This window comes from Phalacrocorax carbo, assembly GCF_963921805.1.
Source record: "Phalacrocorax carbo chromosome W unlocalized genomic scaffold, bPhaCar2.1 SUPER_W_unloc_9, whole genome shotgun sequence".
Taxonomy (NCBI): domain Eukaryota; kingdom Metazoa; phylum Chordata; class Aves; order Suliformes; family Phalacrocoracidae; genus Phalacrocorax; species Phalacrocorax carbo.
Window position 1 is genome coordinate 218,253 of NW_026990260.1, and position 27,738 is coordinate 245,990.

General features: G+C 46.5%; 1 protein-coding gene across 1 annotated transcript; it reads right to left on the minus strand.

Annotated features, from left to right (window-relative positions):
• Positions 1–18,043: 18,043 nt before the first annotated feature.
• LOC135310917 (uncharacterized) lies at positions 18,044–26,819 on the minus strand. Its single transcript, XM_064440047.1, is given in 3 exon segments — positions 18,044–18,781; positions 18,783–18,826; positions 26,306–26,819. Coding segments are annotated over 3 exon segments (1,296 nt in total).
• Between the last annotated feature and the right edge of the window lie 919 nt (positions 26,820–27,738).

Here is a 27,738-nt window from a genome sequence, read left to right on the forward strand (position 1 = left end):
CCAGACGCCCGGGAATCTTGGAAGTGATTATGGACTGGCCAGAAGGCAAAGATTTTGGATTATCACCAGAGGAGGAGGTGACACATGCTGAAGAAGCCCCACTGGATAACAAACTGCCAGAAGATGAAAAGCAGTATGCCCTGTTCACTGATGGGTCCTGTCGCCTAGTGGGTGTCATGGTTTTAGCTGGGATAGAGTTAATTTTCTTCACTCTAGCTGGTATAGTGTTGTGCTTTGAAATTAGCATGGAAAAAAAAAACCCTGTTGAGATAACACACAGAAGATTTTGGGCTGTTGCTGGGTAGCACTTGTACTAGTCAAGGGCATTTCTAGCTTCCCATGCTCTGCTGGGTGCACAAGAAGCCAGGAGGGGAGCGGGCACAGCTAAAAGAGCGGATTCCAACTGACCAAAGGGATATTCCATATCATGTAATGTCATGCCCAGTATTTTAACTGGGAGGAGGTGGACGGGGGAGGGAGGCAGCAATTGCGGCTCCGGGATGGGCAGCGTCGGTCGGCGGGTGGTGAGCGGTTGTATCGTTTGTGTTTCCGTGGTTTTTTTCCTTTTTTTTTCCCCTTTCCCTTCCTTTTCCATTTTATTATATTAACATTATTGTCATTATTATCATAGTTATTGTTACTATTAATATCATTTTATTGTAATCATTAAACTGTGCTTATCTCAACCCACAGGTTCTTTTGCTCGTCTGATTCTCTTCCCCATCCCACAGGGGTGGGGGGGGAGTGAGCAAGCAGCTGCGTGGTATTCAGTTGCCATCTGAGGCTGAACCATGACAGTGGGAAAGCACCGGAGATGGAAGACATCTGTATGGAGTCCTACACAACAAGTCGCAGAAACTGCTGAAGGAGAAGGTGAATCGAGCCAGTTTGCAGAGGTAAAGGCCATCCAGCTGGCCTTAGACATTGCTGAACAGGAAAAGTGGGCAGCGCTCTATCTCTATACTGACTCCTGGATGGTGGCAAATGCCCTGTGGAGCTGGCTACAGCAGTGGAAGCAAAGCAACTGGCAGCGTAGAGGTAAACTCATCTGGGTCGCCACATTGTGGCAAGATATTGCTGCCCGGGTAGAGAAACTGGTTGTAAAGGTATGTCAGGTGGAAGCTCACATCCCCAAGATTCAGGCCACTGAAGAACATTGGAACAACCAGCAGGTAGATCAGGCTGCCAAGATTGAAGTGGCTGAGGTGGATCTGGACTGGCAGCATAAGGGTGAACTATTTCTAGCTCGGTGGGCCCATGACACCTCAGGCCATCAAGGGAGAGATGCAACACACAGGTGGGCTCGTGATTGAGGGGTGAACTTGACCATGGATGTTATTGCACAGGTTAGCCACGAATGTGAAACATGCGCTGCAATCAAGCAAGCGAAGCGGGTAAAGCCTCTGTGGTATGGGGGACGATGGCTGAAATATAAATATGGGGAGGCCTGGCAAATTGACTATATCACACTCCCACAAACCCGTCAAGGCAAGTGCCATGTGCTTACAATGGTAGAAACAACAACTGGCTGGCTGGAAACATATCCTGTCCCCCACACCACTGCCCGGAACACTCTCCTGGGTCCTGAAAAGCAAGTGCTTTGGTGACATGGCACCTGAGAGAGAATTGAGTCAGACAATGGGACTCATTTCCGAAATAACCTCATAGACAGCTGGGCCAAAGAGCACGGCATTGAGTGGGTGTATCACATCCCCTATCATGCACCAGCCTCTGGGAAAACTGAACGTTACAATGGATTGTTAAAAACTACACTGAGGGCAATGGGGGGTGGAACATTCAAGCACTGGGATACACATTTAGCAAAGGCCACCTGGTTAGTCAACATGAGGGGCTCTGCCAATCGAGCTGGCCTTGCCCAGTCAGAAATCCTACATACTGTGGAAGGGGATAGAGTCCCTGTAGTGCACGCAAAAAATATGCTGGGCAAAACAGTCTGGGTTCTTCCTGCCTCAGGCAAAGGCAAACCCATTTGTGGGATTGCTTTTGCTCGAGGACCTGGGTACACTTGGTGGGTGATGCAGGAGGATGGAGAAAGCCGATGTGTGCCTCAAGGGGATTTGATTTTGGGCAAAAACAGTCAATGAACTGAACGGCACAATGTGAACTGCTATATAATATTGTGTGTCACCTCTGTGTTGTATCAATGATCTAGAGTAAGAGCCTCCCAACCCATGGAAGATAGACTGTGAAACAAGCAGTGCAGCAGTGATGGAACGATGACTGACTCGGTATGCAGCAACCCAACGCCACACACACCATCTCTCCCACCCTGAAAGACATACGACAGATGGAGCCCAGAGTCATGGACTGGGTGAACTCAATGGACATTTTAATGGGCATTTTACAGGGAAGGTCCATGAACTAAGGGAATGATGTCTGTGTATTATGTTAAAGGATGGGAAGGGGAGGGGTGGTGGTTGGTACGGTTGTATTGCATCGTATGGGACCTGGGCATGGTGTAAATGGTATGCAATAAGGGGTGGAGAATGTGCTGGTTTTGGCTGAGAAGGGGTTAATTCTCCTCACTGTGGGGGTGGGCTACCTTTCCAGCTTCCCGCGCTCTGCCATGTGGCAGGGGGCTGGGAGGGGCGGGGCCATGGTGGGGGCGGCTGACCCCGACTGGCCAATGGCATGTTCATTCCATACCATGTGACACCATGACCAGTATATTAAGTGGGGGGGAGGGGGTGTCTCGGGAGCGGCACGGCGTCGGGTCGGCGGGCGGCTGCGTCGCGTGTGGTTTGTTTCGGCCGTTCGTTCCCCCTCTCCCCTCCCTTCCCCCCTCCCCTGGGGCTTTGCGCCTCTCATTGTTCTCCTTTACATTGCATTTCTGTTGTTGTTTCTTTTAATTTTCATTATTAAACTGTTCTTAACCCAACCCAAGAGCGTTACCCTTCTGATTCTCTTCCCCCATCTACCGGTGGGGGAGTGAGCGAGCGACTGTGTGGGGCTGAGCTGCCGGCTTAACTGCGACAAACAAATAACTCTGATTTAATCAGCTGGTAGGCTATTAGTGTGTTTACAATCCATTGATATTAATCCTGAGTCAAACTGATGATTCCCAGCTAGCCCCCAGTTAGCCTGATTAGCCTCCCTAGTACTTTAGGATTTTATAACTTTCCATGCTGGTATTTTCTTTCTTGAGTCCTTGAGCTACTGACCATCCTACTTCTGTCTATCATTTCAGCTGCTTTTTGTTTTGGGGTTTGGTTTTTTTTTTGTTTTGTTTTTTTTTTTTTAATTTCTCTGCAGACACTCATAGCTCTGTCTTAGCAGTCTGAGTCAAGGTTACATAGCTGTGGCATATCATACTTGGGTCTTGGCTCTTTGCTACAGAGGCATCTAAATGGTGAGGAGAGGGGCTTTTTACAGCAGGGACTGCAGTGAAATGGGAACCCATAAAACAGGACAGACGCCTCATAACCAGAACAAACTTTCATCAAAACATCTCAGCAGAAGGCAGGTCATCATTGCGTATACCTTCATAGTCTCTGCATCATTCACGTCTATTAAGATATTATGATGATGATTTAAAAATAGAAGGTTAGAAGATGCATTGAAATTACTGCTTCATTTAAAAGCATAACGGTAGACATGAATGTTTTAATTCTTGGCAAATCAAGTCCCTATTTTAGAAATATGTAAACCCATGATGAAATTGCTAAAAGCAATTTAGCTATATCTTAAAAGGATAAAGTAAATTTAGACTTTGGAGAAAACTTTTTTCTAATTGTAAGAATACCTATATTCATTACCTATATTCATCCTACTTTAGGCTAGGGGAAAGAAGTGGGTGGCTTCTTATAGTCCCCTTCAGCCTTATTTTCTATGATGCTGTATTCTAGTTAGGCATTAACAATTTCAACATCTATCTTGATTCTACATTATTGAAAAATGTCTTTCTCATTTTTTTCTTTTTTTTATTCCCCCTCTTCTTTGATAAGTTTTTCCAAAACACAGTTCCGTGCACAGTAAGTTGTTCTGAGCAGTGCTTGTGTTCTTGGGATATAGGCCAGCAGAGGATCTGTAATATCAACATGACTGTTGAAAACCTGCTGGGAAAGAAAACTGCCATGGATGTTTTTGATGTAACTCACAGAAGTAAGGCCTTTTCTGTTTCTTTGTTGAGGGTTTTTTGTTGAAGGCCTTGTCCTCCTTCTGATCTTAATATTTGGGTGCCAGTTTAAAGTATAGAAGTCCTTGATTTTTGTTTTCACAGTTTTTATTATTTATCTATGTCCCTGTGCTATAGTTATCTGCTGTCTCTTCAGCTTTGCAAAGTTCTGGTAATTGTAGAAAACAGCTTCATTCCAAAGGCCAGATTTGGTTATTTTAATGACCCCTTATGGCTTCAAAATCTGCTGCTTTGCTGAAGCTGCTTTATAGTATAGGAAACAACATTATACAAGGATATAAAATGGGGTGTTCAAGAAAAATATATGTGTAGCTAACTTGGGAAATCAGCCCTTCCTCCAGAATATTATTGCTGATGTTACTGTCTTTCCAAAATAAAATGGAAATGCCCATTTTGAAAAGTAAATAAAATGGCAAACACCTCTCCAAATGAGATATGATACAAGTGTAAACAGATATTGCCAGGAGAGGGGTGATGGTGCTAACCTGTCTCGATGCTAATGTGTGACAGTAACATCTGCTCTGCTATTGTAAGGGAAGAAGAGTAGTCCAGCATCAGTGAAAATAAAACAGGTTATTTTGTGAGCAGTAAGTATTTGCTATGGTTCCTTCTTCCCTATTAGTCTGTGTTCTTTATCACAGCGTGCCCCAGGTCCTGTAAGTTCCTACCTACTCCTGCTTCAAAACAGGCAGTGTTTCATGTCTCTCCTAGACTGGTAGAAAAATCTTAGACTGTATTTCTTATTTGCTTTTACTACTCAGCTAAAATACCTTAAAATATATTTCCATATATATTATGTTTTTCAAGAACTAACTCAGATTTTCCCTTAGCAGTTTATCCCACTGCACCTTTCCAGCTGTGGGAAGAATGCACAGATACAGAAATCACATTATACTGGAAATATATAAAAAAAAGGAATTGAACTCTTTCGTCAGACTGAAGTGCTCCAACCCAATGGGAAAGTAGAACTGATATGAAACCTGAATTTCATACACAAAAGCATAACAAATACCGTTTTGACTTGAAATAAAAAAATAATTCCCCAGCAATACGAAGACACTCTAAATCTTGTGAGCATGTGTCATCGTTCAACCTCAGTCGGCAACTAAACACCACGCAGCCACTCACTCACTCCACCCACCCCTGTTAGATGTGAGAGAGAATCGGAAGAGCAAAAGCAAAGCAAAGCTTGTGGGTTGAGATAAGAACAGTTTAATAACTAAAATAAGATAATAATGATTATTATAGTAATAACAATAATGATAATCTAATAAAAAGGAAAAGGAAAAAAAACATAAACACAAATGATAAAACCATAGGGTGCCCCGTGGTGTGTATCCTCTCTCTTGAGAAAAGGGACGCTTACTCCTAATAGCTGAGGTACTGGTCTGTACTGGTGGGGAGTAGGACATATCTTCTTTGAATTGCTGGAACGCCCAGGACAGTTTCTCCACAGTTGAGACGAGGGAGGAAGAGAGATTTGCTTCGTACTCCCAGAGTTGATTTTATCAACTCCACCACCTCGTCATCTTTCCAGGACATTATTGCCAACGAGTTACCATGCGCCAATGGTGGCTCCGTACAAATTTCTGCCACATGGGTCATGTGCACCAGGCTTCATCTGGATCTTTGGATGACTGTTGATTGTCTAGGTCACTATAAATCACCTCAAGCAAGGCTAGTTCCCTCAGGTACTGGATACCTTTCTCCATGGTCATCCATTTTCCTAGGCAAAATACAATATCTTCCTTGAAGGGGTACCTTTCTCTCACACCTGACAGGAGTCGCCTCCAGAGGCTGAGAGCTTGTGTTCCTTTTCCAATTGCTTTGTCAATGCCTCCTTCCCCAGACAGGGATCCCAGTTGTTTGGCTTCCTTCCTCTCTAATTCCAGACTACTGGCCCCGTTATCCCAGCATTGGAGCAACCAGGTGACAATGTGCTCACCTGAATGATGGCCAAAATATTTTCGCATATCACATAACTCACTCAAGGATAGGGATCGGGTAGTTTCCGTTTCTTTTATGAGTTCTTCCTCTTCTTCCTCCTCTCCTTGTGATGGCCCTGCTTCTTCATAATCTCTTCATAAACGAGTTGACTTTCTCTTCCAGGATTTCTTCTTGTGTATAGGGGTGACAGATACTGGCACGGTTTGACCCTCTGATTCAGCTGCAACTCTTGTCACCAGGGTTGGAGTAGCCGCAGAGTCTGTCATGGGTGTTTGAGTAGCCGCTATGCTTGTCACTTTCCTTGTCTTTGCTTTTTTAGATCCAGAGGCCTTCTCTTCCCCATGCGGGTACTGAATAGTGTTAAACAGGGCTTGATAGGCATGGGCTAGGCCCCAGCACATTGCAGTGATTTGTATATCTTTGGAGTTGCCAGGGTGACAACATACTTTCTCCAAATATTCCACTAATTTTTCAGGATTCTGCACTTGTTCAGGAGTGAAGTCCCACAACACTGGGGGTGCCCACCATATTAGGCGTTTGCCCATACTATCCCACATACCGTGCCACACATAGCTATTGAGCCTTGGGACAGATCTCTGGATTATATTTTTAAATTGCTTATTAACCTTAGACAGAACTGAAACTGTCTGCCAAAGCAACACCAGCAGATGTATCTTGACTACCCAAGGGTGTTCAAGATAATGAAAAGTTGTTGTAATGAAGGAGGAGACATTATATAAGATGGTAGCTAAGGTGCCATTCTGGATTTCCTCCATAAAAACCTCTCGGAGGAGGTACAACTGCTAACTGCCTCCATGAGGTGGTAGCTGAAGTACAGGAATGGCTTCCATTCAAGTCCCAAATAACAGATAATGCTCAAGGCCAGTGTTTTAATAACAGATCTCCTAGGCAAAACATCTCTAATCACAGCAAACTACAAAAACCAACAGGAATGTTGAATGTGTACTTTAAGTCATCATGGTATAGACCAGACAAACTAATACTGAGAACGGATGAATCAATGCTGTGACCAGCAACTGTTATTATCTCAAACGTATCATGCCCCACACTGGGAACCAAAAAGGACTGTCGTGGTTCAGTCTCAGTCGGCAACTAAACACTACGCAGCTGCTCTCTCGCTCCCCCCACCCCTGTGGGGTGGAGAGAAGCGGACGAGCAAAAGCAAAAAAAAACTTGTGGGTTGAAATAACAGTTTAATAATTAAAATAAGATAATAATGATGATAATAAGAATTATTATAGTAATAACAATAATGATAATCTAATAAAAAGGAAGAGGGAAAAAGGGAAAAAACCAGAAACATAAACGATACAACCTCTCACCACCCACCGACTGACGCTGCCGTTCCCTGAGGCGCAATTGCTGCTTCCCCCCCCCGGACACCTCCTCCCAGTTAACATACTGGGCACGACGTTACATGATATGGACTATCCCTTTGGTCAGTTTGAATCCGCTCTCTCAGCTGTGCCACCCTCCCCTCCTGGCTTCTTGTGCACCTGGCAGAGCATGGGAAGCTAGAAAAGTCCTTAACTAGTACAAGCACTACCCAGCAACAACTAAAACATCGGTGTGTTATCAACATTTTTTTCATACTAAGTTGTTCTGTTTTAGCCGGCAGCTCAGCCCCACACAGCCACTCACTTGCTTCCCCACCAGCAGGATGGGGGAGAGAATCAGAAGGGTAAAGCTCATGGGTTGAGATAAGAACAGTTTAATAATTAAAATAAAACAACAACAACAAAAATGCAATGGAAAGGAAAACGACGAGAGAGGCGCAAAACCCAGGGGGAAGGAAGGGGGGAAATGAACAACCAAAACAAACAACACATGATGCCCGCTGACCCAACGCCACCAGTCTTCGAGCCGCAACCGCCCCACCCCACCAACTGCCCCCGTTAATATACTAGTCATAGCATCACATGGTATGAAATGAATATCCCATTGGCCAGTTTGGATTAGCTGTCTTGGCTGTGGCCCAGGCACTCCCGGCCTCTTGCCCACTTGCCCACTTTACTCCCTTGAGTAAAAAATGAAAGGAACAAAAGTAGAAGTATTTTCTTCCTGACTCATTTCCTGGATCAGAATGTTTAACAACATACAGATTATTTTTCTCTGCTGCAAATGGCATTTGTTAACATGCAGGTCAAAGTTGACTGACAATTATAATATATGCTCCAGGAAAATAGATTTTAGAGGGTCAGAGCCCATAATATGGTGAATTCACTGTTTTCATTCTCTTCCTTGATGCACCTTCAGAAGCATAAATCTGCCCTTGATAGAGTACATTAGCAACTTAATGCACAGGGACTTCACACCATGACACCAATTAAACTTAATGATAAGTTCTGCAGCTGAATTTCCACATGCCCTCAGCTGAAAATGTACTTCTAATGGTGTTAGAACTCATATTGGTTTTTCTCTATGAGCATTATAAGTTTTTTATCTTTTATGTCTTTAAGAATTGCATCACAATTTGCATATTTTGCAGTCACTATGCCCATATGTTCTAATTACATGTTTTTTCTCATCGGTTGAATTTGAGCAGAATTACTTTGCATGCTCTGATGGATAGGGCACAAAGTATTGACATACTGCATTGATCTCCACTACTGTCTCCACCTGCCAAATTGGATCTTGACTTTCTTCATTTGTGGCAGGTTCTATTAATTTACTTACTGCCTTCACTTTTTCTGATCATGTTTTGCATCTTTTCTTCTGTGTTTTTCCTTTCCCTCCTTTCTACCTACTATTTTGATTTTCTTCTCAACTGTGTAATCGACATAGAATAATTTCTCATTATATATATTAATGGCCTGCATGTTCCCAAAGCTTTTATCAGATCTTTTTACCTGAAAAAACATGCGGGGAAGCCATATCACACATCTTCAAAGTAGAGCTGTTACTTTTTATTTTATCAGTGACATATTCCCTGTTCATTTAATAATTATATGCTGTTTTGGACAGATTCTGATTTCATTTAGGTATCATTATGTACAGGAGAACTTCAGGAAGTTTATCTGTTTTTACAATGCAGATGCCAAGATTGCAGTTTGGCCCAATACATTGAATAGAAATGTGCAAGTATTTATAAAAAAGACCACTAGTTTTGGTTTCGATCTTACATGCACTCATTCTAGTAGGGGGAGGATCCCTAAAATCTGGCTCTGTCTTGTGCGTCAAGGAGCAGCAAGAGCAGGCCACTCTACAAGCGAGGACAAACTAAGAGCAACCACAACACAGATTGTGCCCTCACCAGAGCACAGCCCCATCACAGCTGAACAGGCTGGGCAGAATAAGGCTGCTGATAACTGGTTCCATCAACAGCTCCACACAAAGGAAGGTGATGAATGGTGTCCAAGGTCCATCCAGGAAGTCTAGTCATGAGCAGCAGAAGATGGGACCAGAGACAGGACTGTAATCCAGGATACAGCATAAGTCCAAGAGTCATCTAGGGGGTAGAGCTGAAGGTAGATACACTTATAGCTCACACGAGGAGTAAAGGCCCAGGCCTGAGTTTACAACGAGTTCCTGGGTCACGGGCAGAGGGTGGAAGTCCCAGGTGAGGCTGGTCAGGACCAATAAGGTCTATTGGTACACTCACAGTCCTGAAAGTATGGTCTTGGATTAATTGCCTATTGCTATGTTTTTCAGGTGTTCCATCTAACTCCTACCAGCTTGTCATGGTTTAGCCGGCAGCTCAGCCCCACACAGTCGCTCGCTCACTCCCCCACCGGTAGATGGGGGAAGAGAATCAGAAGGGTAACGCTCTTGGGTTGGGTTAAGAACAGTTTAATAATGAAAATTAAAAGAAACAACAACAGAAATGCAATGTAAAGGAGAACAATGAGAGGCGCAAAGCCCCAGGGGAGGGGGGAAGGGAGGGGAGAGGGGGAACGAACGGCCGAAACAAACCACACGCGACGCAGCCGCCCGCCGACCCGACGCCGTGCCGCTCCCGAGACACCCCCTCCCCCCCACTTAATATACTGGTCATGGTGTCACATGGTATGGAATGAACATGCCATTGGCCAGTCGGGGTCAGCCGCCCCCACCATGGCCCCGCCCCTCCCAGCCCCCTGCCACATGGCAGAGCGCGGGAAGCTGGAAAGGTAGCCCACCCCCACAGTGAGGAGAATTAACCCCTTCTCAGCCAAAACCAGCACATTCTCCACCCCTTATTGCATACCATTTACACCATGCCCAGGTCCCATACGATGCAATACAACCGTACCAACCACCACCCCTCCCCTTCCCATCCTTTAACATAATACACAGACATCATTCCCTTAGTTCATGGACCTTCCCTGTAAAATGCCCATTAAAATGTCCATTGAGTTCACCCAGTCCATGACTCTGGGCTCCATCTGTCGTATGTCTTTCAGGGTGGGAGAGATGGTGTGTGTGGCGTTGGGTTGCTGCATACCGAGTCAGTCATCGTTCCATCACTGCTGCACTGCTTGTTTCACAGTCTATCTTCCATGGGTTGGGAGGCTCTTACTCTAGATCATTGATACAACACAGAGGTGACACACAATATTATATAGCAGTTCACATTGTGCCGTTCAGTTCATTGACTGTTTTTGCCCAAAATCAAATCCCCTTGAGGCACACATCGGCTTTCTCCATCCTCCTGCATCACCCACCAAGTGTACCCAGGTCCTCGAGCAAAAGCAATCCCACAAATGGGTTTGCCTTTGCCTGAGGCAGGAAGAACCCAGACTGTTTTGCCCAGCATATTTTTTGCGTGCACTACAGGGACTCTATCCCCTTCCACAGTATGTAGGATTTCTGACTGGGCAAGGCCAGCTCGATTGGCAGAGCCCCTCATGTTGACTAACCAGGTGGCCTTTGCTAAATGTGTATCCCAGTGCTTGAATGTTCCACCCCCCATTGCCCTCAGTGTAGTTTTTAACAATCCATTGTAACGTTCAGTTTTCCCAGAGGCTGGTGCATGATAGGGGATGTGATACACCCACTCAATGCCGTGCTCTTTGGCCCAGCTGTCTATGAGGTTATTTCGGAAATGAGTCCCATTGTCTGACTCAATTCTCTCTCAGGTGCCATGTCACCAAAGCACTTGCTTTTCAGGACCCAGGAGAGTGTTCCGGGCAGTGGTGTGGGGGACAGGATATGTTTCCAGCCAGCCAGTTGTTGTTTCTACCATTGTAAGCACATGGCACTTGCCTTGACGGGTTTGTGGGAGTGTGATATAGTCAATTTGCCAGGCCTCCCCATATTTATATTTCAGCCATCGTCCCCCATACCACAGAGGCTTTACCCGCTTCGCTTGCTTGATTGCAGCGCATGTTTCACATTCGTGGCTAACCTGTGCAATAACATCCATGGTCAAGTTCACCCCTCAATCACGAGCCCACCTGTGTGTTGCATCTCTCCCTTGATGGCCTGAGGTGTCATGGGCCCACCGAGCTAGAAATAGTTCACCCTTATGCTGCCAGTCCAGATCCACCTCAGCCACTTCAATCTTGGCAGCCTGATCTACCTGCTGGTTGTTCCAATGTTCTTCAGTGGCCTGAATCTTGGGGATGTGAGCTTCCACCTGACATACCTTTACAACCAGTTTCTCTACCCGGGCAGCAATATCTTGCCACAATGTGGCGACCCAGATGAGTTTACCTCTACGCTGCCAGTTGCTTTGCTTCCACTGCTGTAGCCAGCTCCACAGGGCATTTGCCACCATCCAGGAGTCAGTATAGAGATAGAGCGCTGCCCACTTTTCCTGTTCAGCAATGTCTAAGGCCAGCTGGATGGCCTTTACCTCTGCAAACTGGCTCGATTCACCTTCTCCTTCAGCAGTTTCTGCGACTTGTTGTGTAGGACTCCATACAGATGTCTTCCATCTCCGGTGCTTTCCCACTGTCATGGTTCAGCCTCAGATGGCAACTGAATACCACGCAGCTGCTTGCTCACTCCCCCCCCACCCCTGTGGGATGGGGAAGAGAATCAGACGAGCAAAAGAACCTGTGGGTTGAGATAAGCACAGTTTAATGATTACAATAAAATGATATTAATAGTAACAATAACTATGATAATAATGACAATAATGTTAATATAATAAAATGGAAAAGGAAGGGAAAGGGGAAAAAAAAAGGAAAAAAACCACGGAAACACAAACGATACAACCGCTCACCACCCGCCGACCGACGCTGCCCATCCCGGAGCCGCAATTGCTGCCTCCCTCCCCCGTCCACCTCCTCCCAGTTAAAATACTGGGCATGACATTACATGATATGGAATATCCCTTTGGTCAGTTGGAATCCGCTCTTTTAGCTGTGCCCGCTCCCCTCCTGGCTTCTTGTGCACCCAGCAGAGCATGGGAAGCTAGAAATGCCCTTGACTAGTACAAGTGCTACCCAGCAACAGCCCAAAATCTTCTGTGTGTTATCTCAACAGGGTTTTTTTTTTCCATGCTAATTTCAAAGCACAACACTATACCAGCTAGAGTGAAGAAAATTAACTCTATCCCAGCTAAAACCATGACACCCACTAGGCGACAGGACCCATCAGTGAACAGGGCATACTGCTTTTCATCTTCTGGCAGTTTGTTATCCAGTGGGGCTTCTTCAGCATGTGTCACCTCCTCCTCTGGTGATAATCCAAAATCTTTGCCTTCTGGCCAGTCCATAATCACTTCCAAGATTCCCGGGCGTCTGGAGTTTCCTACTCGAGCCCGCTGGGTGATCAGTGCAACCCATTTACTCCACGTAGCATCAGTTGCATGGTGTGTAGAGGGGATGTTTCCTTTTAAGATCCAGCCCAACACCAGAAGTTGGGGTGCCAGGAGCAACTGTGCTTCAGTACCAACCACTTCTGAAGCAGCTCGAACCCCTTCATACGCTGCCAATATCTCTTTTTCAGTTGGAGTATAGCGGGCTTCGGACCCTCTGTATCCCCAACTCCAAAACCCTAAGGGTCGACCCCAGGTCTCCCCATGTGCTTTCTGCCAGAGGCTCCAGGTAGGGCCATTCTCCCTGGCTGCAGTGTAGGGAACATATTCTTACATCTTGTCCTGCCCGGACTGGCCCAAGAGCTACTGCATGAACTATTTCTCGTTTAATCTGTTCAAAGGCTTGTTGTTGCTCAGGGCCCCATTTGAAATCATTCTTCTTCTGGTTCACTTGATAGAGAGGGCTTACGATCATACTGTAATTTGGAATATGCATTCTCCAAAAACCCACAATGCCCAAGAAAGCTTGTGTTTTGCTTTTGCTAGTTGGTGGAGACATGGCTGCTATTTTGTTGATCACATCCATTGGAATCTGATGATGTCCATCTTGCCATTTGATTCCTAAGAACTGGTTCTCTTGTGTGGGTCCCTTGACCTTACTTTATTTTGTGGCAAAACCGGACTTCCGACGGATTTGCACTATTTTCTTCCCTTTCTCAAAAACTTCTTCTGCTATGTTGCCCCACACGATGATGTCATCAATGTATTGAAGGTGTTCTGGAGCTCCACCTTCTTCCAATGCATTCTCGATCAGTCCATGGCAAATGGTAGGACTGTGTTTCCACCCCTGGGGCAGTCGATTCCAGGTGTACTGGACGCCCCTCCAAGTAAAAGCAAACTGTGGCCTGCACTCTGCTGCCAGAGGGATTGAGAAGAATGCATTAGCGATAACAGTTGTGGCATACCACTTGGCTGCCTTTGACGCCAATTCGTATTGAAGTTCTAGCATGTCTGGCACAAGCAGCACTCAGCAGTGGAGTGACTTCGTTCAGGCCACGATAGTCTACTGTTAGCCTCCACTCTCCATTAGACTTCCGCACTGGCCATATGGGACTGTTAAAGGGTGAGTGGGTCTTACTGATGACTCCTTGGCTCCTCGGTTGGTGAATGAGTTCATGGATGGGGATCAGAGAGTCTCTGTTGGTGCAATATTGCCGCCGGTGCACTGTTGTGGTGGCGATTGGCACCTGTTTTTATTCGACCTTCAGCAACCCCACCACAGAAGGGTCCTTCGAGAGGCCAGGCAAGGTAGACAGCTGTTTAGTTTCCTCCGTCTCCAAGGCAGCTACACCAAAAGCCCACTTGTAACCTTTTGGGTCCTTGAAATACCATCTCCTGAGGTAGTCTATGCCAAGGATGCACGGAGCCTCTGGGCCAGTCACAATGGGGTGCTTCTGCCACTCATTGCCAGTTAGGCTCACTTCGGCCTCCAATACAGTTAGCTTTTAGGATGCCCCTGTCACTCCAGCAATGCTGATGGGTTCTGCCCCTATATAGTTTGATGGCATTAAGGTGCACTGTGCACCAGTGTCCACTAAAGCTTTATACTCCTGTGGGTTGGACATGCCAGGCCATCGGATCCACACAGTCCAGTAAGCCCGGTTATCCCTTTCCTCCACCTGGCTGGAGTCAGGGCCCCCCTAGTCCTGATCACAGTAGTCATCACTCACTTCCTGTAAATATTAATCACGAGTCTCTCTATTAAGCTCAGAAATAAAATCAGCACTTCTGCTCCTCTGTCTGGGGAATTGCTTACTGGAAACTGGAGCAACTGCTCTCCTGGAGAAACTCCCCTGAGTGATTGTTCTCCCTTGCAGCTCACATACCCGTGCCTCTAGGGCTGAGGTAGGTTTGACATCCCACTTCTTCATGTCCTCTCCGTGGTCACGCAGGTAAAACCATAGGGCGCCCCGTCGTGTGTATCCCTTCTCCTGAGCAAAGGGACACTTACTCCTAATGGCTGAGATACTGGTCCGTACTGGTGGGGAGTAGGACATATCTTCTTTGAGTTCATGGACCTACCGGGACAGTTTCTCCACATCCGAGATGAGGGAGGAAGAGATATTTGCTTCATAATCCTGGAGTTTATCAGTCAGCTCCGCCACTGTTGGTGCCTCGTCATCTTTCCAGGACATTATTGCTAATGACTATACATGGGACAATGGTGCGCTCCGTACAAACTTCCGCCACATGGGTCGCGTGCACTGGGCTTCATCTAGATATTTGGATGACTGTTGATCGTCCAGGTCACCATAAATCACCTCAAGCAAGGCTAGTTCCCTTAGATGCTGAATGCCTTTCTCCGTGGTCATCCATTTTCCTAGGCGAAATACAGTATCTTCTTTGAAGGGATACCTCTCTCTCACTGCGGACAGGAGTCGCCTCCAGAGGCTGAGAGCTTGTGTTTCTTTTCCAATTGCTTTATCAGTGCCCCCTTCCCTAGAGAGGGATCCCAGTTGTTTGGCTTCTTTTCCCTCTAATTCCAGACTACTGGCCCCGTTATCCCAGCATTGGAGCAGCCAGGTGACAACGTGCTCACCTGAATGATGGCCAAAATATTCCTGCGTATCCTGCAACTCACTTCAAGGATAGGGATCAGGTAGTTTCCATTTCTTGTACACATTCTTCCTCTTCCTTCTCCTCTTCTTTTGATGGCCCTGGTTCCTCATAATCTCTTTCTAAACGAGTTGACCTTCTCTCCCAAGATTTCTTCTTGTGTATAGGGGCGACTGGTACTGGCACAGGTTGGTCCTCTGGTTTTGCTGCAGTGCTTGGCACTGGGATTTGAGTAGCTGCAGTGCCTGTCATGGGGGTTTGAGTGGCCACAGTGCTCGTTGCTTTCCTTGTCTTTGTCTTTTTAGATCCAGCGACCTTCTCTTTCCCTTGGGGGTACTGAATGCTGTTAAATAGGGCTCGATAGGCATGGGACAGGCCCCAGAACATTGCAGTGATTTGTATCTCTCTGGAATTGCCAGGGTGACAACATACTTCCTCCAAATGTTCTACAAATTTTTCAGGATTCTGCACTTGTTCAGGAGTGAAGTCCCACAACACTGGGGGTGCCCACCATATTAGGCATTTGCCCATACTATCCCACATACCCTGCCACGCATAGCTATCGAGCCTTGGGGCAGATCTCTGGATTATATTTTCAACTTGCTTATTAACCTTAGACAGAACTGAACTGTCTGCAAAGCAACACCAGCAGATGTATCTTGACTACCCAAGGATGTTCAAGATACTGAAATGTTGTTGTAATGAAGGAGGAGACATTATATAAGATGGTAGCTAAGGTGCCATTCTGTATTTCCTCCATAAAAACCTCTCAGAGGAGGAGGAGGTATAACTGCTAACTGTCTCCATGAGGTGGTAGCTGAAGTACAGTAACAGCTTCCATGCAAGACCTAAATAACTGATAACGGTTAAGGCCAGTCTCCTAGGCAAAACATCTCTAATCACTGCAGAGCACACCAAACTGCAAAAACCAACAGCAATTTTTAACATGTACTTTACAATCGGCATGGTAAAGACTGGACAAACTAATACTGAGAGCAGATGAATCAATGCTGTGACCAGCAACTGTTATTATCTCAAACCCAATGATAGAACTAAACCCCTGACAGTCCTTGACTTAATCCTTATTGTAAACATCCTTGTTCTCTTGTGGTTTCCTCCCTTGCAAAGATAGTTTCAGGGATTTGAAGAATGCACATTGGTGCCAGATGGGATTAAAAAGATGGTGCATAAGCTTGTAAATTCATTGATAACAGAGACTCAGGACATCAATGCCGAGATAAGCACTCGAGGAACTAGTTTAAATCAGCCCCTTGTGACAGTCCAGGGCTAAAGGACCAAGGAGCTAATTCAATGACTATATATGGGCAAAGGAAACCCAAAGTTCAACCAGCGGATAGGTGAGGAAGACCATCAGAGACCACTGGAGGACTCCCAAAGACCACTAAAAGGACAACTATGCATGCAGCTTGAGCTTTTACATATGTTAATGAATCCTCATGAATCTTATTAATATGTATGACTTTATAGTATATAATCTTTGGAAGTTTACTGAATCACTGGAGCACTCATGGTGGATCAATCCCCAGTGCTGCCCAGCACTGTAATAAAGGATGCCTGCTTAATAGTGACTTTGTTGCTATTGAGTTTTATTTCGGGAACTTTCTGGATACTCCGCTTCCTCTTATGGGGAAGTTCGGACTTTGAAGGATAGTATCCGCGAATTTTTGTATCACCTTCATGCCCCACGTTGGGCGCCAAAAATGGACTGTCATGGTTCAGCCTCAGCTGGCAACTGAACACCACGCAGCCGCTCGCTCACTCCCCCCCCCCCCCAACCCTGTTGGATGGGGAAGAGAACCGGACGAGCAAAAGAACCTGTGGGTTGAGATAAGCACAGTTTAATAATTAAAATAAAATAATAATTATAATTATAATAATGACAGCAATGTTAATATAATAAAATGGAAAAGGAAGGGAAAGGGAAAAAAGGAAAAAAACCCCACAGAAACACGAACGCTACAACTGCTCACCACCCACCGACTGACGCTGCCCCTCCCCGAGCCGCGATTGCTGCCTCCCTCCCCCGGCCACCTCCTCCCAGTTAACATACTGGGCATGACGTTACATGATATGGAATATCCCTTTGGTCAGTTTGAATCCACTCTTTTAGCTGTGCCCGCTCCCCTCCCGGCTTCTTGTTCACCCAGCAGAGCATGGGAAGCTAGAAATGCCCTTGACTAGTACAAGCGCTACCCAGCAACAGCCCAAAACATCTGTATGTTATCTCAACATTTTTTTCCATGCTAAGTTCAAAGCACAGCACTATGCCAGCTAGAGTGAAGAAAATTAACTCTATCCCTGCTAAAACCATGACATCCTCCTTCTGCAGAGGGGCAATTCTGGCCAATTCTTCCGCCCTATTATTCCAGTCACTCACTGGAGTACCCCCTTCCTGGTGGGAGGGCACCCATCATATTGCAAAATCCCCATGTTTGGCAACATCTCAGAGTTCTTGCCACCTCTCCTTTTGCCACACTGGCACCCGATTTACCTCCCAGTTGTTCTGTTCCCAAAAAGGGAGCCATTCTGTGCACCCTTTGAATACTGCAAATGAGTCAGTATAGATATATATTGGAGTCCCTGCTTTTCCCTTGCTATTAAACACACTCCATACTGCCTCCGGCCCAATACGCAGCCCTCTGGGTTAATGACCATGGGGCTCGGCGATTACCTGTAGTTAAGAACACACCCGGACTCCAATATCCTTCTGCTTCTTTCTCCGACAACAAAATTCCATCCCCCCCCCGCAACAGGGACACTCTCCACACATATTCTGTCTCCTGTTCCTTTGGAGTTCTTGCAAAGTCTTTTTTCAACTTTGCTACTTCAGTTGCTGTAAATGGGACTTCTTTGGTGAGAACTTGAGTACGGTCATCATTATTGTCCTCATACAAGTACTCTGTTTTAACCAGTGGATACATGTGAGGGAGGCTTTCTACAGTTTCCCTTGCCTTCTGCAAGTCTCCCTGAGGGTAAACTTGCCGTTTCACCTCTACCTCCGCCAGTGTATCTGCTTCCCTCAGTTCTTCCTTCAGTATGGCACTTTGATTTCTCTCCTCCTGCAACAATCGCTTGTTTTCCTCCAATTGTTCCTGCAGTGACTTAATGACCATCTGCAGTGAGTCTATTGTGACATCGGCTTGACAAAGCCTCTGCTCCCTATCTTCCACCGCTGCTGCCAGACTTGCTCCCAGTACTGCGCAAATTACAGCTTTTCCTTTCCCCCGTCTAACCCTAGCTTCCTTCTGCAGTACCCTTATCCTGTCTACTACACTCTGCGGTTGAAACCAATGGTTTTTTGCCCAATCTTGTCCCTGAGGTGAGGGGCGAGATCGATCAGTGCGCCTCCAAAAGATCATACAGCTTGTCTATCCCTTCGGCTGGTGAAGAGACAATTGTGAGCGTTAACTGCCTTCTGAGTGGCCATTTTACCTAACTCAAAGGGGCTGTATCGTCCTGAGAGGGTCACATCTTAATACTGCTATCCACTTTTCCCCTTTTCGCCCTCAGGAGGTCACACCTTAATTGTGCTTAACACAAAGGAGCTATAGCTTTCTAAGCGGCCATTTTACCTAACACAAAGGGGCTGTATCGTCCTGAGAGGGTCACACCTTAATGTTATCCATTTTTCCCCTTTTCACCCTCAGGAGGCCACACCTTAGTTGTGCACTTTCTGTTCTCCGAGAATCCTGTCCCAGACGCCAATTTAAAAATGTCACGATCCACTGTTGGGTTGCCCAATTTGGCAGAAGTTGAGCCCCCTTGCTTTCTAACCAACCTCAGATAATTCTGGGTGGCTAGGGGTGGCTGGGCTTAACTTCTGAGTGATGTTCAATTGGATGTGTTATCGTGACCAGGTTTGTTGTATTCTCGGGAACAGAATTAAGACAGAACGGAGTCAAGTGCCAAGTCACTTTATTTGGCTGCCAACAAGTATGCAGGAGAAAAGGAGAGAAAGAGGGAAAAGGAGAGAGAGAGAAAGAGTTACAATAGCTGCTACCACCACAGATCTGTGGCACCCCATCAGTCCGATGTATCTTCAGTCCGGTGGGGAACGTTCCAACTGGTCTCCACTGGTTCCGCCTTTTATAGCATTGTTCCGTTGCATAGTCAATGAGCTGTTTTGCATAGCCACACCTCCCACTCGGCAGCGAGGCGCATGCACAGTATTGTCACTAGAGGGTGCTCGATGGTTCCAGAGGGTTCCAGGGTGTCCAAGGCCCCCCCCCCCCATATGTTGTAAGATGACCCTGGGGCCAGGCACACGTGCAGAGGACTGGGCTTATGTGCTCTGAGACAACAAGATATAGATATAGATATGTTCCTGTTGGGTAGAACTTCCTCAGTTGCCGTCGTGGTGAAGCCTTGGTAGTCAAGCCATTCTGCTGACAATGTTGAGACAAGTTTCTAGTCCCTTACAGGCACGAAGGGTTGAGACAATCACAGTTGCTGGTCACAGCATCGACTCTGTTCTCAATATTAGTTTATCCGATCTGCACCATGCTCTTGTATTTGCTGTGTCTGTTAAAGACTGGTGTTGGGTTTTGTGGTCTGCTATGCTCTGCAGTGCTTAGTGATGTTTTGCCTGAGAGAGTGGTTTTTAAAATATTGGCCTTGAGTTTTATTTGGTATTTGAAGTTTATATTGAAGCCGTTACTGTATGCCGGGTACCACCTCTTGGATACAATTAGCAATTGTACCTCCTCCTCCTCCGAGAGGTTTTTTATGGAGGAAATACAGAATGGCACCTTAGCTACCATCTTCTATAATGCTTCCTCCTTCATTACAACAACTTTTCAGTATCTATCTTGAATGTTCTTGGGTAATCAAGATACGTCTGCTGGTATTGCTTTGGCAGACAGTTTCAGCTCTGTCTAAGGTTAATAAGCAATTTAAGAATATCATCCAGAGATCTGCCCCAAGGCTCAATAGCTATGTGTGGCAGGGTATGCAGGATAGTATGGGCAAACGCCTAAGACGGTGGGCACCCCCGTTGTGGGACTTCACCCCTGAACAAGTGCAGAATTCTGAAAAATTAGTAGAACATTTGGAGGAAGTATTGTAACCAGAGCGATAGAATTAACCAACTATGGATGTTGCTATACTCCTTGTACAGCCCTATCCAACTGGACATTAAGTCTGGGGACATGGAGTATACCAATCAGTGTATTCTTCGATCTGCATTTTAGTCCCTAGGTAACCATTAATGTGAACGAAACAATAGACAATGTGCTTCTGTCAGAAAAGGATGACAAAGTGTGGTTTCGTGTAGTGGACTGAGAAAACTGGCCAGGACTGCCAAGCTTAAGAGCCAAGTAGGTAAAAGGTAATTCCGACAGGGGGAGATTGTGACCACCGACTCACGGACCACCGACCCAAGTAATACCACCTACTCAAAAGAGAACAATAGAAGAGGACAACTGAGTCTGTGCAGTAATTTACATATGGAACGAGCAAGCTTGTACCAATCAGTAGAAAGGACAATAATGAATATGTATGAATAGGTAAATTGTTGATCTATAAATCGTATGGGAAAGGTGTGTAAGGTATGCACGTTAGGAGGAACGATCCCCCGTGCATCCGGCGCCGTGAATAAAGAATGCCTGCTCTTTAATACTAAATTGGTGTTAAAGAGTTGTTTCTGATTTTACTGCGTTTTTCGGTAACAGTATGTTGTCACCCTGGCAATTCCAGAGAGATACAAATCACTGCCATGTGCTGGGGCCTGGCTCATGCCTATCGAGCCCTATTTAACAGTATTCAGCACCCCCAAGGGAAAGAGAAGGTCGCTGGATCTAAAAAGACAAAGACAAGGAAAGCGACAAGCACAGCGGCCACTCAGACACCCACGACAGATGCTGAGGATACACCAACCCCAGTGACAAGCACTGTGGCCACTCCGACCCCCATGACAGGCACTGCAGCTACTCCAACCCTGGTGACAAGTGTTGCAGCTGAATCAGAGGATCAACCCGTTCCAGTATCAGTTGCCCCTATACACAAGAAGAAATCCTGGAAGAGAAGGTCAACTCGTTTAGAAAGAGATTATGAGGAACCAGGGCCATCAAAAGAAGAGGAGAAGGAAGAGGAAGAATGTGTACAAGAAATGGAAACTACCTGATCCCTATCCTTGAAGTGAGTTGCAGGATACACAGAAATATTTTGGCCATCGTTCAGGTGAGCACGCTATCACCTGGTTGCTCCAATGCTGGGATAACAGGGCCAGTAGTCTGGAATTAGAGGGAAAAGAAGCCAAACAACTGGGATCCCTCTCTAGGGAAGGGGGCACTGATAAAGCAATTGGAAAAGAAACACAAGCTCTCAGCCTCTGGAGGCGACTCCTGTCCGCAGTGAGAGAGAGGTATCCCTTCAAAGAAGATACTGTATTTCGCCTAGGAAAATGGATGACCACGGAGAAAGGCATTCAGCATCTAAGGGAACTAGCCTTGCTTGAGGTGGTTTATGGTGACCTGGACGATCAACAGTCATCCAAATATCTAGATGAAGCCCAGTGCACGCGACCCATGTGGCGGAAGTTTGTACGGAGCGCACCATTGTCCCATGTATAGTCATTAGCAATAATGTCCTGGAAAGATGACGAGGCACCAACAGTGGCGGAGTTGATTGATAAACTCCAGGATTATGAAGCAAATACCTCTTCCTCCCTCATCTCGGATGTGGAGAAACTGTCCCGGTAGGTCCATGAACTCAAAGAAGATATGTCCTACTCTGACGGAAAACCAGCGGGAGACAGGCACCATCCGATGATGATCATCAAGTCTCATTTATTGGCAATCAGCAAACATCTTTTATACTGTTCGTTAATTAGCTCATACATATTGCAAAAGCACAGCTCATCATTGGCTGGGAGGTAAATGCCAACTCCTCCCATGCTTATCTCTTGTGTTCAGCCTTGCAATTAGCAGTTACTTGCTTCTCACATTCTTTTACCGATCAGCAACAGCTGGGCTCACACTCCTTTGTAAAACACCAGCTGGCCTCACATTCTTCTGTTGACCAACAGCTGGGCCCAAGGTTGCTTCCGACCTGGAGCCTGTTTTTCTACTTCAATGCCCTCTTTCTGCTAGCCATTCCCGGGCTAGAGTCTCCCACATTTCCCCCTTTTTCTTTTGTTCCTTGAGAAAGGAACACGGCACTCATACTTCTTTCCATCATTTGTTGCATACATTGCGATATACAAGGGACACACATTAATATAATAATAAACAGTATAAATATTATTAATCCCATCTGCAAAATACTCTTGATCCCATTGCCAATGCCCCATCCATTAAACAAGCTGTTAAACCAATGCCATGGATCATCCTGTCTTACGGAGTCTACATCTAGTAATAAGTCAGATAATGCCTTTGATGTGGCATTTGTTTGCTTAGCTAGCCAACACCCTAGCTTGTTTAATGTCGTGAGGCTTTGAGCAACACCAACTCCAGGAGCCAAGAAGGAAACAGCTATGATCTTTGTAGGATTCCAAAATTCATCTGTAGAGTCACAGTTATCCTCAAACTTATGAGTGCTCCTTTCGCTTCTCATCTTTCTATGATGTTGATAAATCATTGAAGTGTTAGGGGTAAGAAACGTTAGGCGACCTATAGAGCAAGGCCCTCCCTTTATATGTGACGGGATGCCAGGCCAAGCCCGATCTCCACAAATTAAAAACAAACCTGCAGGTAGCGCAATAGGCATATTGTTAGAGCGTGATATATTTACAGAGGTATAGTTACACCAAGCAGTAGCATTAAGAGAGCCCGCAAGGGCAAGCTCTTGTGGTTCTGGGCCTACGGGGAGTACATCATCCCAGATATCATACTCAACAAACACCGAAGGGGCGTCACGCCACTTAAAGGGAAGCTTCCGAGTTATATTATGCTGCTGTTGCAGCTCCGCTACGGACTGAGTAAAAGTCATAAAGGTTGCATTACTTAAAGGCACCCCAATAAGACATGTGACAAATGGGGAGTCGGGCGTTGCTGGGCTGGCACAAAAGCTAGTTGTATTCAATGATCTAGCTAGCGTGACCCAGATATTTTCTCGTGGGTCAAAAACGTTAGGTACAAAGGCAGTGCTACATACACTTAAAAGGGCTAATACCCATAATTTCTGTTCAGCAGAGCTCATTATCAGTCCGCCTTGTATTCTCGGTCGAAACCAGACCAAACCTCGGGCGCTATGCACCCTCTGGGACCTTTGTTCCTCCTGGACCGTGGTTATTCACTGGTGAGTGCTGCACAGCGCTCCTCTGGGTTCCTTCCGCTGATCCCAACCGTTCAGGTGCCGCTTCGGCTGGTGCCGCGGTGGGCAACTGTTCTGCGTTGCGCTGTGTGGGGGAGGTGGCGGGTCTGGCACATCTAGCTGGAATCCATTGTGGCCCTGTAGGGGTAGAAACACAGAGATACCCCCTCCCCCAATATAAAACCTCCACAGGCCCTGACCATACACCCGTACGCGGGTCTTTGTATTTGACCCAAACTCGGGGTAGCTCCCGTTCGTCTTTTTTCTGTCTATAGTGAACGATGACAGCAGGCACTCCCTCAGAGCCAAATACACACAAATAGTTTAACACAAACAGTGCTTTTACCAGCCGCTCCTGCGGGTCTTTTATATCTGCATACTTTTGAACATAGGTTTTCATCAACCCATTAGCTCATTCCACTATTGCTTGACCCGTTGGGTTGTGAGGGATACCTGCAATGTGTTGTACTGACGCACCCACGCAGGAGGGTTATCGTGTTCTGCAAATATACATAAGTGATTTAATACAAACAAAACTTTTGCACAAACAAAACTTTTGCCATTCCAACACCCTTATCTTCTCCCCCTTTTTCTTTTTGCACTGAGTAAGTGCACCCAAAATGTGAGTAGAACCATGGAGTATGGTGAGATCGATGGGGAGATCGGGGTCCAGGCGGTCTACTGCTCTCTGGACGATCTCGGAGCTAAGACGTTGTATCATAGTGTGTTGTTCAGCAGTCGGTCGGACCGGCGCGGCAGGGTCAGTGCCCTTTAACATTGGGCGAAGAATTGAGAGTCACTGATGCGCCACCCAAGATATTTCCATACCGGTGAACGTTGAACCTTCTCTGCTGCTATTACTAGGTCGTGTAGCTGGAGCTGTTGCTGTAAATATAATTCTTGCTGTGCTGAGAAAGGTTGTACTCGCGCAAACAAGATGTCATCCATGTAATGGTAAATTATAGTGTCCGGCCATTGCTGCCTCACTTCTTTCAATGCAGCATCTACGAAGAGTTGACACAGAGTAGGGCTATTCTGCATGCCTTGTGGCAATACTGTCCATCCGAAGCGTAAGTCAGGACCCTCTCTGTTGATTGCTGGTAACGTAAATGCAAATCGCTGGGTATCCTGAGGATGCAGCTTTGTAGTAAAAAAGCAGTCCTTTAAGTCGATAATTAGTAAATGCCAGCCAGTTGGTAGCATGGCTGGATTTGGAAGGCCAGGCTGTAAAGCCCCCATCGCTTGCATTTGCTGATTTACTGCCCGTAGATCATGTAACAGCCTGAGATGTCCTTGATCTAATAGTTGTTTTATTAATATATAGGCTTGTTGTAGACTTTCCCGTTTGAGCGGTCACTGCCCGACCCATACTGGCTCTTCTGTGAGCCATGTCAGTGGGATTGGGAAAGTCCATGTGGCAGTGACCCTCTTTGGTTACTGTTGAGAGTTTTTGGCTGGACCCAAGGGGGCGAGAGCGGCACAAACTTGTTGCTGAACGTGTACCATTCCCTGCCCAACTTCCCTCAATGCTTCAACTAACATAGCTCGGGGGCCGGGAGGTACCCGACTCATGCGTTCAAGCATCACCTCAATGCCTGAGTCTAGGGGAAGTGTAATTAAAATGCTTTTAGTAGCATGGTTGGAGTTTTCCATAACACATTGACGCAGCAATGGGCCCTTCATAAAAATTTTCCAATCAAGAGGATTATGGTGTGCTAATAAATTTTGATTGTTAGCAGGGTCCGGTTGATAGATGACAGGGAAAGCCTGAGCTAACAAATCGGCGGTCTCTAGGTCCCCGTTCTGTAATGCCTCTAACCCGATTTTTCGCCAGTCAACTTGGCTACGCACAGCAGGCACAGAACGGTGACTAGACATGCTCGGCTTATTTTCCTTCACCAGAGAGACTACATCACATAAATTTTCAATATCTTCACCTCCCTTTCCCAAGCTTATTCCTCCTCCGCTAGTTTCTACAGATGTAGATTTATCAGGGGCGGGAGGGGGGGGAATAAGGGGTTTTCGAGGTACGACAACTGGGATCCCCGAGAAGGGAGGAGAGAGATTGTCTAAGCCAATTCCAATCTTTCCAGCATTGGGGTCACAGCTGTCTAGCCGATCAGAGGCGGCTGTTGCTAATCTTTTTTCAGTTTTATATTTTTTCATACAGTTAATCACTTCCCGCCAAGGTTTCATTAACTTTTCCGCTGTCTTATCGTCATCTATCACCCAATCCCACAAACAATCACCATAGGCTCTCCCTTGTTTTATTCCCATATAAAAGGGGATCCCTCCTGTATCCTTAACCTTAGTCATAGCTGCTCGAGCAACTCTCATCGCTTCTCTACACTTCTCTGGTCCCAATAAAACCTGTGCCTCCGTTCTAAAGAACGCTCCCAGCCCTAACAGTTCATCCATGGTAACACCTTGAAGGGGATCTCCCGGTGCCCTCTGGGTTGCAGCTGACACCTGTGCCTCAGCTTGCCAGTGAGCCTCCCACAGCAATCTTTGGTGTGGCAAAAAAATCAACTCGGCGAGCCCTTTAATATCGGCAGGCAACAAGACATGTGCAGTGAACAGATAGTCCAGCATTTGTCTTACAGGCTCACTCGATACTCCGAACTGACTAACAGTGAACCGTAATTGGGACAATAATTTCCAGTCTAACGCAGTAATCTCCGCCTGCAGTCCTCCCCCGGGATTCGGTCTATAAATTACCGGAAAAGCGAGAGTACCACCGGCTTCAACTAGTTTAGGATCACCCTTTTCTGCCCCCTCCCGCGCTAATGCCGCCCATGCCTCTCGCCGCTCCCGTGCAACGGCTTCTGCTAAGTCAGATTCCGCTCCAGGCATCGGCTCATGGCCTAGGCCGGGAGCCAGTACCGTTGCGGGCTGGTTATTCGCAGTAGCGGGAGTTGCGGGTGACGAGGGCAAGTTTGAGGGGTCTGCCGGCCCAGGGGGCAGGTAGACAGTTGAAACCGCAGGCGGGCCCGGGGAGCTAAGTCCCCAGTCTGAGCCGTAGCTCCGATTTCGCTCTTGAGCTGAGACAGCTTGCTGCACAGCTCGCTTTTCTGCTTGTATCTGCAATAACTCGTTATGTACTACCTTCCATAGCTTACTCATTTTCTTTGCAGTTTTATCATCCTCTAACACCGCCTCCCACAAACTGTCCCTCACCTTTCTCCACTCTGCCAGTTCATGCACCGTATGTGGGTTTACAAAGTGTCCCTTCTCGCATCCCCAGCTTATCAACAACGGTAGTTCTTTACGTAAATCTATACCCTTAATGTTACGCCTCTCTAAAAGAGATGTAAAGAAATCATATGCTGCTTGCCTCTCCATTGTGCTCGTCGGCGCCGTTGCAGCTCCCAAGGTCTCGGCAGCACGTATCGGCTGAGCCCACCTATGTGGTCGCCCAGGGCACGCAGACTGAGCCCACCTATGTGGTCGCCCAGGGTACGCAGACTGAGCCCACCTATGTGGTCGCCCAGGGTACGCAGACCAGCTGCGCTGTCTGTTTTGCCGTCCCTCTGCTTGCAGGACCCGAAACCTACGCTGGACCGTCCGTGGCATCACGTCGGGGTCACCATTTGACGGAAAACCAGCGGGAGACAGGCACCATCCGATGATGATCATCAAGTCTCGTTTATTGGCAATCAGCAAACATCTTTTATACCGTTCGTTAATTAGCACATACATATTGCAAAAGCACAGCTCATCATTGGCTGGGAGGTAAATGCCAACTCCTCCCATGCTTATCTCTTGTGTTCAGCCTTGCAATTAGCAGTTACTTGCTTCTCACATTCTTTTACCGATCAGCAACAGCTGGGCTCACACTCCTTTGTAAAACACCAGCTGGCCTCACATTCTTCTGTTGACCAACAGCTGGGCCCAAGGTCACTTCCGACCTGGAGCCTGTTTTTCTACTTCAATGCCCTCTTTCTGCTAGCCATTCCCGGGCTAGAGTCTCCCACACTACTCCCCACCAGTACGGACCAGTATCTCAGCCATTAGGAGTAAGCGTCCCTTTGCTCAAGAGAGA